This window comes from Peromyscus californicus, unplaced genomic scaffold, assembly GCF_007827085.1.
Source record: "Peromyscus californicus insignis strain IS unplaced genomic scaffold, ASM782708v3 Scaffold_5__1_contigs__length_169319896, whole genome shotgun sequence".
NCBI classification, from domain to species: Eukaryota; Metazoa; Chordata; class Mammalia; order Rodentia; family Cricetidae; genus Peromyscus; species Peromyscus californicus.
This window is the reverse complement of record NW_026294573.1, coordinates 134,249,948-134,264,756: the sequence shown is the minus strand read 5'-3', so window position 1 is coordinate 134,264,756 and position 14,809 is coordinate 134,249,948. Positions and strand designations below refer to the sequence as shown.

At 35.3% G+C, this 14,809-nt stretch overlaps 1 protein-coding gene and 1 pseudogene across 14 annotated transcripts in view; one reads left to right on the top strand and one right to left on the bottom strand.

The window, feature by feature from the left end:
- Nucleotides 1-1,258: 1,258 nt before the first annotated feature.
- Nucleotides 1,259-14,809, bottom strand: part of Sntg1 (syntrophin gamma 1) — a 728,018-nt gene continuing 714,467 nt past the window's right edge. For all 14 annotated transcript variants that reach the window (XM_052717737.1, XM_052717738.1, XM_052717736.1 and 11 more), the window contains one exon: nucleotides 1,259-1,729. In XM_052717737.1, coding sequence (XP_052573697.1) covers nucleotides 1,571-1,729 — 159 coding nt within the window. In that variant the 3' untranslated portion in view covers nucleotides 1,259-1,570. The remainder of the gene's footprint in view (nucleotides 1,730-14,809) is intronic.
- Nucleotides 3,540-13,898, top strand: LOC128096113 (WW domain-containing adapter protein with coiled-coil-like; annotated as a pseudogene).

The following is a 14,809-nucleotide window of genomic DNA, read 5'->3' as shown; positions in this document are numbered from 1 at the left end:
AGACTGAATTTGTAAACATTTATTATTAATTTTTTCTATTCCTCTGGAAAGTCATCTAAGACCTAACCTTACATTTTTCAGATCTCATTATGAGATTTCACTTGACCTGATGCAAAATGAATTAATATTTCTAATGATTATAAAAATTGCTTACTATTTGTTGACTTTACTTTCATGGACATATGTTCCTCTAAACAAATACTTTTGTTTTCCTCTCAAGTCTTATGTGAGATTTTCTTCTATTTAAGGGAACAATATTGAACTCCCTATTAGAAACTTGGTCATTTAAAAAGGGATAGAAAAATGTTCAATTGTAATGTGTACAAATAGAAATGTACTTTACACTTACCTTTCAATAAGTAGCCAGTTATTTAAAAGAAGACACCTAGAGAGCCTTAGATGAGGACCAGAGAATGCTTCCTGCTTTGTATGACTACCAAGATCCGATTCTCAGCTGAGATTATATACCTCCGCACGGCAAATTTCTGTCCTTTCACTTTTCTAATGCTAACACAAGCTAACTACAGTGGCCTAATCATTTGAAACTACTTGATCACTCTCCATGGCATTCTATGGCATGTATTTTGAATTTTGTTTTTAAATCTCACTTAATTTACTCACAAATATACTCAAATGAAAACATCACCAGCTCTCAAAAGGTCTGTGGCTACTTTTCAGGAACTTTTCAATTCTTGATTAAATAGAAAAGGATTGCAAAGTCTTATTTCTTACATAGGTTTTGTTGATATGATTTTCTTTGCAAGAGCTTTGGGTCACTTAAATTTATGAAAGTTTAGTTTGTTCATAAATCTCATTAGGAAAAAAATAAGAATAAATGTGTTTAAATGAAGAACAGGAGAGTCATGAGTATTTTGGCCATTCATGACTAGTACCATTTGCTAATATAAAATAATTTTGTAACATTCACCCAAGAAAAAATGTTTAATTTCCTAGTGTGTTTTCACAGACCAATATAATTGTCTTTGTTTATTCTGCATAATATTTAAAATCAGGTAAACATAACTGGAGTGCTCATGTGGAACCAGAGGATGGGGACACAGGGAGTAGCTCACATGGATAAGTTAAGGTACTTCTGTTTCTGATGTCTTAACTTCATTATTATTTTTTTTGCATGCTACTTGCCTTGCTTTCATTTTTTTTAAGCTTCTTTACACTCTTAACACAATGATATGGCATTGGTTCATGATTTTGGCCCACTATGCATTTGTCATACAAAATAATCTAAAGTAGAGAAATAATCATTTAACTGGCATTTTTATTTATAGGTAGCTTACAACTTTCATGTTATTTACATACTTTACACCAAACATTTGTCACCATACATAGGGTCATCTATGTCCTGATAAAGATCAGAGGAGAAAGAATAGGCTGCTCTGCCTATCCAGCATTGTTTGCAGATGCCTGACAGGGTAAGATATGCTGCAGATACTTCCTGACCTTCTTCTGCTGGGGTTGCAGTCTTACTTCACTGTTGACTTGGTGAAAGTGTGGTCTCCCCAGGGTGGAAGTGAGGAATGACCCTGAGGACTCTAAGGTAGAAATCAGCATGTCAAGCCACATGCTTTGCTTTGCTTGTAGAAGCAGAGCTGTCAGCAGCAGAAGCAGCAGCCTTATTACTTAAAAACAGAGGGTCCAAACAAGCTACTTTGGCAGCAAAAAATGAATGAATACAGTGAAGAACAGCAAATAAATTTGAAAATTCCAACTCCTGAAAGGAAAAGAGAAATAAATAAATCAGGGGAAAATTAATTTCTTCACAATATTGTCAAGAAGTGGCCATTTTTATGTGTAACAAACATCTGGAATCAAGAATATATAATGTATAAAATTATAGTACTCTCATCGACATTATAATGCTAAGAAGATTGAAGCCTGATTAATAGATTTATATGCTTAATAAACCTGATATGCAGATTATTTATCATTGTAATGATGATAACTTATATGTAGTAAAACACTGAAATTAATGATGTGCTGGGAACTGCAGGGTTATGCAATAGGGATTCAGCCATCATTGATAAAGGTCAACTTATCAGAACAAAGGGTCCTGGTAAAGGACTGAGCCATCACGCGAGGTGAGTTGGAGTTATTGCCTTTGAATGAATTTGTTTCTGGCTATAGACTTCTTGCTACAGAAGTCATAGCTTATTCCCATCTGTTACAATTTGGGGTTCATTTCCCACGGTTTAAAAGTCTTTGCTGATCTATTGGGTATAATTTCCTCTACGCATTTGGGCTATATTGATAACATTCCCTAACTATGTGTGCAAAGAGTCACATAGTCAAAAAACCTGCTTCCCACAACCAGGAATTTGTTTCTTTCTCCAATGTAAATGTAGAGATCTGCCTTTCTGCAGTTACTTTTATTGGCAGGCATTTGGTCAGTGTTAAGTGTCTGGGCCAAAGTGTCTCACTTGAGACATTTCCAGACACACCAAGGACACACAGTTACTACGTGTCTGAAAATGTTGATTCATAGACTCTTAGATAGATAGAGGACAAGCGTGCCCTGGTTTTTACCTCACCTATAGATAAGAGTAGTGATGAACTAAACTAACCTTACACTAAAAGTTTCTTAACTTCTTGTACTTACTACCACTTAGGTTTATTAACACAAGATTTTAGCTTTGAAATTTATTGCTTGCATTTACCTTGAGAAAATAATGAGAAAGGTAATCAGCTTCTTGCTCTTTCCCAAAGGAAAGTAAACTTTTCCACAGACCTGCTGAAGACCTATGCTGCTTCAGCCAGAGCAGCTGGAAGGTGCCAGGTTATATTTCTTGTGCAAATTAAGCTTAAATTCTCTCTTTGTTCTACATCCTTAATCAATAGGTGTAATCTTTTAAATCTGAGACTTTCTTTTAAGCCAGCCAACACTGGTGAAAACTGCACCACTATTTACACAAGTTGTCTAGTTATTCAGAATGCTAACCCTGCCCACTAGGAAGTGGTTCCTGGAGAAAAAGACAGTATTTATCTTATTTATAACTTTTACTGATTATAAATTTTTTTTTAAAAGATTTATTTATTAATTATGTATACAATGTTGTGCCTTGCCTGCGTGTACGCCTTCAGGCCAGAGGAGGGCACCAGATCTCATTACAGATGGTTGTGAGCCACCATGTGGTTGCTGGGAATTGAACTCAGGACCTCTAGAAGAACAGCCAGTGCTCTTAACCGCTGAGCCATCTCTCCAGCCCCTGATTATAAATTTTTAGCTTATTACTTAGTCACACTTAGGAATGTATTTTAAGCACACAAATTCTCCTCTTAGATTCCCTTGCTGATTTAACCTCTGGTTGACCTCATCAAGGAGCCTTCACTAACCAACTCCCATTTTGTGCTGTAAATTAAAGCTGACATTTATTGCTCTGTGTGTGAATCTTACCTGCCTTGGTGACCCTGAGAAATTCAAGTCTCGAATTGCATTGTCAATTGTAAATGTTTATAAGCAGACACCACCCTCACTGTAGAGGTGGAATTTTTTAGAACAATAAAGAGACACAGATAGAAAGAACATGGTGTGAGCAGATTCATACCTCAGATCATAGTTCATCTGCTGATGTAGTGTCTCCTTTGGACCCTGAGAGAAAGTCTTTGAAGCTGACTCTTAAAGGCTTTTGTTTATGATGCATATTCTTTGTTATTTAAATACATATTTCTGATGAAGGATGAAGAACTATAACTAATTTACATTCTGTTCTTGATATTTGCAAATTATACAGTAATATTTTGCCTATTAGAACAGATTATAATACATCAGAGAACTGCTAAAGAAAATTAACAGGCATAGTGTATTTTCTTGGGCTTTGCAATAGGAACACAATAGCGTTCATCTAGTGTCTCAACAGTTGTCTTTAATCCTTTAATAGTTCATAGTCAGATTAGTATAGTGACATTTCTGATACTAATAAAAAAACATTCACTTCAATATTTTAATTCCCCAAAACATTTCCACCAAGGAAGTCTTTTTTTTAGATTCTGTCATAATTATCTAAGGTTTACTTTATTCAAATTAAAAATTTTATTAAAATATTGCTATATCATTTCTTCTTCCCTTTTTTCTCCTCTGTGCAATGCCTAACATGTCCTCTCCCCCAACTCTCTCCATCCCATCTACCCCATTACATCCATCCCTCTTAAATCTACAGCCTCATTGACTCTTATTTTGTATAATAGTATATATTAAATATATTTATATATTATATATTATTTATATATTATAGTATTATTATTAATGGAATTAATTATAATTCATCTAAATGAACTCAGCAGGAAACATACACATATATATATAATATAATATATATTAAATAGTATATATTATACATAAAAGGATATACTATATTAATGCATAATATATTAATAACATACTATATTATATATTTTTATAATATATTTATATATTTTCTATACTTATATATATTTATAAGTTTGTATGTGTCTTGCATAATTAATTTAGATAATTTTGAATGTCATTGAACACAAATATTAAAGCAATGTTTCTCAAAATTACTTCTATTAAGTTTTAGATTATAAATTGTTTGTCAAGCTCTCCAATTACCTAAATATTGAGGCATTTAAAGTAAGATCAAAGTTTTTAATTATTCTTTTCACCTTGTTACTTATTTTTTGAATAATTTGAGTGATATTGATTAAGACCTTACAATTTTTTTTACCAATTTGGGGTTTGTAGTGGATTATAGGAAGAAACACATACTTAGAAGAGATTGTAGGAGACTGGTGGATCCTGGTTTGGCCTTAACTCAATATCACCTCCTCAGTCTTCTGCATCCATGATCAGCTCTTGCAGCCATAGCAATCCCTAGAGCTTCCTTGTTCATACTTGTATGAACTCATAAAGGATAGTCTTACCCATTTTTCATGCTTCTGAGACTTCCATTTCCAAACATCCATGGGCTTTTTATGTTGTTCTCTTATAACATAGCTTTCCTGACATTTTTTTTCTCCATGAACTTTACTAAGTAAAACCTACTTTCAAAATTTAAGTATTTGGTCATTCATTAAATATTCATCAGAGTCCTTCACTGTTTGTTAAAAACATGTATCAGAAATCAAGATAGACAAGAAAGTACTGATGGTACTTCAGAGAAAGGAAGAGTTGGGAGAGGGCATTTAAGGGGCTGTAGGACAGCAAACCCACATTGTCTTGTGAGTTTAAGTGGAAGGAATACCAATGTGAACCATTGTGATGTTTATTGGAAAGTATTCTAGACAAGAGGAATATAGTCCTATAGATGATGATATAGAGACATTCTAGGATGATTTGCAACATGAAACATAGAACTTAAAGATTTTAGGAGTAGAAGGTTAAGTCAGAGAAAAAAACAGTCAACAAGCACACCACAGCTATGTTCTATAGAGTTTTTATGTTTTTCACAGTGAATAACATTGGAAGAGGCTTCTGAACCAAGATGTGATAATGGCAAGAACTTGTATACTTATTAAAATGGTCACCTGGATATACCATTTAGAATGAGCTTTGTGGGATAGAAAAGGGGGAGACACTGGACATTTTCTTCATTAAAGAAAGGTGCAAGCTGTGAAGGTAAAGCTGTACAAGTGGGGGAAGCTACCATTCATAGATGCTGAGACATTGTAAGAAGAACAGTTCTAGCACAAAGATAAAACTCTTTGATTCATTACATTTGAGATCACATTATATATACAGGAAGGAAGCCATAAGATATATGTAGACTTTTAAAAAATGAAAAGTCTATATCTATCAACTTGTAAGTGGTCAATAAGATTGTTTTCTAGGTGAGTTAAAGGTATATATAGTATTTAGAAGAAAGAATATGCCCTCATCCCTGGAATTCAGAAATACATAGAATAGTCAAGGGACAGCAGTCTTGCCTGAGTGGGAGAGAAATCAGACTGCTTTGTATTTTCATGCTTTAAACAGTCCATTCCATTTAAAAAATGTGAATATCATCTTTTTACTATGAAAAAGAATTTTTGTAAAAAAAATTGAAGAAAAGATTATCAGGAATTTGTAAAGGATCTAGAAAGCTAGAAAAGCTCATGTTGAATACATTTCAGTAATGAAAGTAGAGAAATAAACTAATAAATCAAATCAAGAATGGTTGTCACTCACTGTTCCTGCAGACCAAATCCCTCAGTGTCATCCCTTGGTTTGAAAAAGATCATCAACTGCAGCCTCCCTTTCTCTCTGCCCACATCTCTAGTGGATACCATAAATTACCCGCTCCTAAATTCCCTCTCCACACTTGTAACTGTACCCCAGTCCCAAACCCAAGCAGGCCCTTCTTGCTCAACCCACAGCTAGAAACCAGAAAATTAGGTAGACTGACTACAGACCTTCCCCCCTCTTTTTGAAAGAACCAATCCCTCACTTTTACCCCCAAGTGCTACACAGAACACCAGGTTTAGCCTCTTTCCTACTCTGCCCACATGTGGGGATACCACAGATACCCCCTCTGTCACTCCTCCCCCTACTCTTTGCTGTATCCCAACCTCTAACACCAGGAGGAATTCACTCTGAACATAACAGCTCAGTAGGCCAGTAAAACAGGCAACCCACAACCACCACACTCTCCAAAAATCCACAGATGAAACAGAAAACAAGGAAAAAATATCCATCCAACCAAGATAAACCTAGAAATCACCCCAAATCCAGATGTCTAGATGTCAGCATAAGAACAAAATCATTAAGTGCCAGGGTAATATGTCTCTAGTAGAGCCCAACAATGCTACCACAGCAAGCCCTGAATATTCCAACATAGCTGAAGTACAGGGGGGAAAACCTTAAAACAAACTATATGAAAATGATAGAGCTCCTTAAAAAATGAATAAATCACTTTAGGAATCCAGGAATACACAAACAAATATTTGGAGGAAATGAGAAAATCCCTTAAAGAAATCCAGGAAAAGCTGGGCAGTGGTGGTGCACGCCTTTAATCCCAGCACTTGAGAGGCAAAGCCAGGTGGATCTCCGTGAGTTCGAGGCCAGCCTGGTCTATAGAGTGAGTTCCAGGAAAGGCACAAAGCTACACAGAGAAACCCTGTCTCGGAAAAAAAAGAAAAGAAAAAGAATAGAAAAAGAAAGAGATCCAGGAAAAGACAAACTATAAAGGAAATGAATAAAATTCTTCCAGACCCTAAAATGGAAATAGAAGCAATAAAGAAAACACAAACTGTGTGAGCTATGGAAATGAAAAGTTTAGTAAATTGTGTTCAGCTGGAAATCTCCATCTCACCCTTGCTTGATTCATAAAGCACCATTCCTTTCTCTTTCCAAATGCTGCCCTCTTAGTGAATCTTCAACAAAGAAAAGGCACCAAAAGCTCAGGTCTTCATTTTTGGCAGCTGCAGCAGCTACTCCCCTGAAGTTAACAGAGGCCCTAGTCCCTTTGTCTCAAACAAGCAGACACAATGACAAAGACTCCAGACTGCCAAGAGCAGAGACTCACAGTAGCTCTACGCCAGCCAGTACCCCATCAAAGCAGTGGTTCATCCAACCATGACCCCAAGCATTGTTCTTTCTAGTCCATTTACACTTCAATCTGATCACCAGCCAAAGAAATCATTTGATGCTAATGGAACATCCACTTTATCAAAACTACTTACACCGACAGCTTCTGTCCCTGCACAGAAAACAGAGGAAAAGAATCTGCTTCAGGAGACAAATCAGTATCACAGTCTAGCACAATTCCTTCCACATCCTCACCTCCAACATCTGCTTCAAGAGTACCTGTTTCTCCTGTTCCACAATCACCAATACATCCTTTACTTCAGCACCCTTGAATGAAACTTAGTTGCTTCCTGCTTTGCAAGCTACACTACAGCTTAGTAATTCTAATGTGGACATATCCAAAGTAAATCTGTTATTGCTCAAAAAGCCTGGATCCTCTGCTTTCAACATCACCTCTCTGATTTCTCAAGCTGCCCAGCTCTCTACACAGGCCCAGTCATATAATCACTCCAAAGTCTCTAACATCTGATGCTTCATCAGCAAGATCTAATGTGTCTCCAAGAACAAGCACACCTTAAACTAACACAGCCCCTATCAAAACTTTGATTAATACTCCTCCTGTTTCATCACAGCCAAACGTTAGTACTCTAATAGTTAAAAATATGCCAGGACCAGTGTCACAATTGGTCACACAGCAGTCTGTAAAGGCTGACAAGCAGCAGGGTCACAGGCCTGTCTCTCCTCAAAGTCTTCAGTGCTTAAGCAGCCAGAGAAGTCCATTACCTGGTCCAAATCATACTTACAGTAGTAATGCATCAAATGCAATAGTTGTACCACAGAATACTTCTGCTCAGCCTGCGTGTTCATTAACACCTATGCTAGCAGCACACTTCAATGATAATCTCATAAAACACATTCAAGGGTGAGCTGCAGAACATGCAGAGAAACAAGCATCGAGATTGAATGAAGAAGCCCGTAATATGGGAAGTGTTCACATGTCACAAGTATGTGCTGAATGACAAGCACCAAAGCTACACAGAGAAACCCTGTCTTGAAAAACAAAAAAAACAAAACAAAACAAAACAATTTTGAGATCTGTAGTTCGAGTGTGTAAAATTCAAGCAACCTTGCAAGAGCAGAGGATATTGTTTTTGAGACAACAAATTAAGGAACTCGAAAAGCTAAAATGTCAGAATTCCTTTATGGTTTGAAGATGTGAATAATTGCACATGGTATCCTAAAGGAACTGTGAATCTATTGCCCAGTCATAACATTTTGAGCGACATTTAAGTAGACTGTGAATAGTTAAGTTGGGGAAATGAAATGACAAGGGGACAAGGGTCTGTGAGAGTCAATTCAGGGGAGAGATATAAGATTGTTTTGTAAAACCCTTGAAATGTAGGTTTCTTGTAGATGTATCTTCATGATGTAAATATGTTTTGTAGAGTGAAGACATGGGAAGCCATGTGTAACAGAACTTAGACATCTGAAACTAATCAATGCTAGGTGGCTAAATACCTTGACTTTTACATGGAAACCTGTCTGCAAAATTAGTTTTTTTTTTAAAGAAAAAAAATTGGGGGGATTAATTTATCAGTCAGAAATCTTGCATTTTCCAAAATCCAGTGCAAGTTCTAGTGCAAGATCTGTGTCTAAGGATACAATTTCGAGCAGTGTACAGATATCATGAGACAACTATTTCGCACTTGCACCTGACCAAGAACATTATTTGTTTTGCAAAGAAATGTTTTCATTTCCTGTATGTTCCATTCCCTTAGAAGTCCTTGGCCTGATCTTATCCATTTTTTTAAGGTGCCCCTTCTCTTTTCTAGGGCACTGTTGCTGTGGCATTTTTCTATCACCTTCTCATTTCTGTGTACAATTATCGAGCATAACCCACATGTTTTTATAAATTATTAAAATCCATTTGCACCCTATAAGACTGGATTTAAAAGTACTTCTGGGCAAGTGTGATGAAAGTACATTGATTGCTCAAGTATAAAGAAGTGACCCAATGAACATGGTTGTGAGTGGGGAAGAGGAAACAAAGCCAGTCTGATGTGAGTTGTATCTGTTGTAATAAACATTTTTAAACAAATACATTTTGTTACTTTCTTTTCCTTCAGTCAGTGCATATTAGAATTTGAACTAAATGGGGATTCTTTATTAAAACTATTCTTGTTGAATATTTATATCTTATTACAGTGATTCCTTAAAGGGAGGTTTTGTTTCAAGTATATTAACAATAAATTGTGCAAAAGAGATTTAATGAATGTAAAATTCAACAAGAATGATGAAGTCATTTCCCAAGAGGCATCATTTGTTCAACCTGGTTTTTCTGTCTTGCTATTGTGATACTTCCTTTTGAAGGATGTATGTATTGTAGCTAACTATTCAAGTCTGGTGCTGTTTTTTTCTTAGCTATCACAAAATGCTCAGTTTGTGTAATGAGAGTTTCCTCCTGTTACACAGAAATGGTGGGAAAGCTCAGCGTTGTATACTGTTACCTAAAGTGTATTAAAATAAAAAAGAAACTATTGCTATTATAAAAGAAAAAAACAGCTTATGGAGAGCATGTTGTCACCCCTTGACTATAGGGTATTTAAGCCCCATGCTTTAGTTCAGGCACATATTTTCTCCTGTCTCTTCTCCTGCCCTAATCTCTGGGGGTTGGAAAACTCAAATGGGAGTTGCTTTGCTAAAAATAAACCTTTTCTTTTACTTTTTCAATTTGGCTTGATCTGTCTTACTGTGTCTGTGGAGAAACCTACTATCAAGGTACAGAAAACCAACTAAATGGATCAGGAACTACAGAGGCAAACTTTGCCAACAGAATACAAGGGATGTAAGAGAATTTCTAGCATTGAAGATATGATTAAAGAAATGGATAATACATTGGTTAAAGAAAATGCTAATTTTTAAATATTTCTGTCACAGAACATCCAGATTATTTGTGAGATTATCAAAAGACCAAACCTAAGAATAATAGGAATATGAAAAGAGGAAGAATTCCAGCTCAAAGGTCCAGAAAACATTTTCAACAAAACCATAGAAATAAAAATTCCAAACCTAAAGGAGATGTTTATAAAGAAAAGTACAAGAAGCATACAGAACACCAAATATACTGGACCAGAAAATCAAAACACTAAACATGCAGAGCAAAGAATGAGTATTAAAAGCTACCAGGGCAAAAGACCAATTAACATATAAAGGTAGATCTATTAAAATTACAACTGACTTCTCATGGAGACTCTAAAAACCAAAAGGAATGGAAAGATGTGCAGTAGACTCTAAAAGACCACAGATGTTAGTCTAGACTACTAGACTCAGTAAAACTTCCATTCACTGTAGAAGAAAAAAATTAAGATATTCTATGATAAATTCAATTTTAAACAATATTTATCTATTAACCCAGCCCTCCAAAATGTGCTACAAAGAAAAGCCTAACATAAGGAGGTTAATTCCACTCATGAAAACACAGGTATTAAGCAATCTCACAGTAACAAAATCAAAAGAAGGGAAGAACACACACACACCACCATGACTACTACCAAGAATAACAACAAAATAACTGGACAAAACAACCATTTGTCACTGATATCTCTCAATATCAATAATCAATGATCTCAAATCCTCAAAATAAATAAATACATAAAAAGACTCAGAATAATTAAATGGATGGAAAAACGGGATCCATCTTTCTGCTGAATCTAAGAAACACACCCCAACATCAAGGATAGACCTTATGTCAGGAACAGAGGAAAAATATATTCCAATCAAATGGACCTAAAAAGAAAGTTGGTATAGCCATTTTAATATCTAACAAAATAGACTTCAAACCAAAATTAATAAAAAGAGATGAACAAGTACACCACATATTCATCAAAGAAAAAAATCTACCAAGGTGACATTTCAATATTTTTGGGACAGGATTTTTCTGGGTAGCCCTGGCTTTTGTGAAACTCACTCTGCAGAACAGGGTGGCCTTGAACTCAGATCCACCAGCCTTTGCTTTCAAAGTGCTGGGATTAAAGGCTTGTACCACAATTGCCTGGTGACACTTCAGTTCTTACATCTGTGTCCCCAACACAAGGGCACTCAAGAAACACTGCAGTAGCTTGAATCACCTGTTGACCCATACATACCAACAGTAGGAGACTTATCCTACTCTCCCCAGTTGAGGTCATCCAGACCAAAACAAACAAACAAAACAACAACAACAAAAAACAAACAAAAAAAAACACAGAGAAATACTCATACTAAATAGATATTATAAACCAAATGGACCTAACAGATATTTCACCTAAACACAAAAGAATATACCTTCTTTTGAGTGCTGTGGATGTTTTGTATGTTGAATGTGTTGCTCTGATTGGTAAATAAATAAAACACTGATTAGCCAGTAGCCAGGCAGGAAGTATAGGTGGGACAAGGAGAGAGAATTCTGGGGAGTGGAAGGTTGAGGCAGAGAGATGCTGCCAGCCGCCTCCATGAAAAGCGAGAAGTAAGGCAGCAGTAAGCCATGAGCCACATGGCAACATATAGACAATAGATATGTGTTAATTTAAGATATAAGAACTAGATAACAAGAAGCCTGCCATGGTCATACAGTTTATAAGAAATATAAGTCTCTGTGTGTTTACTTGGTTGGGTTTAAGTGGCTGCAGGACTGGCAGGTGAGAGAGATTTGTCCTGACCATGGGCCAGGCAGGACTGGAGAAAACTCCAGCAATATTTCAGCACCTTAAAGAATGGAACTTCCCCTAAAACTGACCACATATTCAGACACAGAGTAAATCAAAACAGATACAAGAAAATTGAAATGACTCCCTGCATCCTATCAGAGCACCATGGATATTAACAAAAAAAGATAGATAGCAACAACAACAATAACAACAGAAAGCTTACAAACTCATGGACACTGAAGAACTCTCTACTGAATGAAAAATCAGTCAAGATTGAAAAAAAGAAAATGAAAGACTTTCTAGAATTCAATGAAAAGGAATATGCAACATACCCAAACATATGTGACACAATGAAAGTGGTGTTAAAAAGAAACTCATAGCACTGTCTACACACAAAGAAATATGGAGATATCTTATAATAAGAACTTAACAGCACACCTGAAAGCTCTGGAAAAAAAAGAAACTAGCACAATCAAGAGAAAGGGACAACAGGAAATAACCTAATTGAAGGCTGAAATTAATGAAATAGAAACAAAGAGAACAATACAAAGAAACAGTGTTACAAAGAATTGGTTCTTTTATAAAACCAACAAGATAGACAAACCTTTATCCAATTAACTAAAAGGTGGATAGACAATACCCAAGTTAACAAAATCAGAAATATAAAGGGAGACATAATCATAGACACTGAGGAAATTCAGAGAACACTGAAGACATACTTTAAAATACTGAACTCCTGCAAATTAAAAATCTAAAAGAAATAGATAATTTTATCTATAAGTAACCTTATCAAAGTAAAATCAAGATTAGATAAACAATTTAAATAGACCTATAATCCCTAGTTTAGTAGCAGTCATTAACAGTCCCCCCCAAAAAAAAAATTCATGACTAAATGGCTTTAGCAAAGAATTCTACCAGATTTTCAATGAAGAGTTTAGTGTCAATACTGTTCTAATTATCCCACAAATTAGAAACAGAAAGATCATTGTTCAATTCATTTTATGGGGCCACAGTTATTCTCATTCTCAAATCACATAAAGACTCAACAAAGAAAGAGAATTATAAAACCATTTCCCCTTTGAGTTCAGATGAAGAAATATCTGATAAAATACTTGCAAACCAAATTCAAGAACACTTTGAGAAGATCATCCACCATGACAAAGTAAGCTTCATCCTAGAGATGAAGGGACGGTTCAATATATGAAAATCAGTAAATGTAATCCACACTATAAAAAAATGAAAGAAAAAAACCACTTGATCATATCTTTAACTACAGAATAGGCCTTTGGCAGAACCCAACATGCCTTTATGATAAAAGTCCTAGAGAGATTAGGGAAACAATGGACATTCCTACACATAATAAAGGCATTTTACAGCAAGTCTATAGCCAACATCAAATTAAATGAATAGAAACTCAAACAATTTCACTAAAATCCTAAACAAGTCAACATTGTCCTCTTTTTCCATATCTATTCCATATAGTACTTCGAAGTTTTAGCTAGAGCAATAAAGCAACTTACATAAATCAAGGAGATAAAAATTGAAAAGGAAGAAATCAACGTACCTTATTTGCAGATGATATGATAGTATAAATAAAAGATCCTAAAAATTCCATCAGCGAAATCTTACAACTGATAAACACATTCAGTTAAGTGGTTGGATATAAATGAACTAAAAAAGGAAAATCAGTAGCCCTCTTATATACAAATGACACATGGACTGAGGAAGAAACCAGGGAACCAAAAACTTTCATCGTAGTTCCAAACATACATATATATATATATATATATATATATATATATATATATATATATATATATATATATATATGTATGTCTTGGGGTAACTCCAAACAAGCAAGTGAAAGATTTGTATGATAAAACAAGTCTTTGAAGAAAGAAATTGAAGAAGATATCATAAGATGTAAAGACTTTCCATGCTCATGGATCAGAAGGATTTTTTTTTTGTTTGTTTGTTTTGTTTTGTTTTTTTGAGACAGGGTTTCTCTGTGTAGCTTTGCGCCTTTTCCTGGAACTCGCTTGGTAGTCCAGGCTGGCCTCGAACTCACAGAGATCCGCCTGGCTCTGCCTCCCGAGTGCTGGGATTAAAGGCGTGCGCCACCACCGCCCGGCCAGAAGGATTTTTAACATAGTTAAAATGGCCATTGTACCAAAAGCAGTCTACATATTTAGTACAATCACCATCAAAATTCTAACACAATTCTATACATATTTTGAAAGGACTATTTTCAACTTCATATGGAAAAACAAAAATCCCAGGATAACCAAAATAATCTTCAACAATAAAATAAGTGCTGTAGGTATCACCATCAAAAATTTTAAGCTCTACTACAGTGATATAGTAATAAGAATTGCATATTATTTGCATAAAAACAGACACATTGATCAATGGGATTGAATTGAATACCCAGACACAAACCCAAATACATATGCACACCTCATTTTTAATGAAGAAGTCATTAATACACACTGGAAAAAGAAAGTATCTTCAACAAATAGTGCTGCTCAAACTGGAAACAGGATGTCTATAAGTTGAAGAGTGGGAATAGATCAATATTCATCACTCTGCACAAAACCCAAGTCCAAATGGGTCAAAGACCTCAACATAAACCAGATACACTGGAATG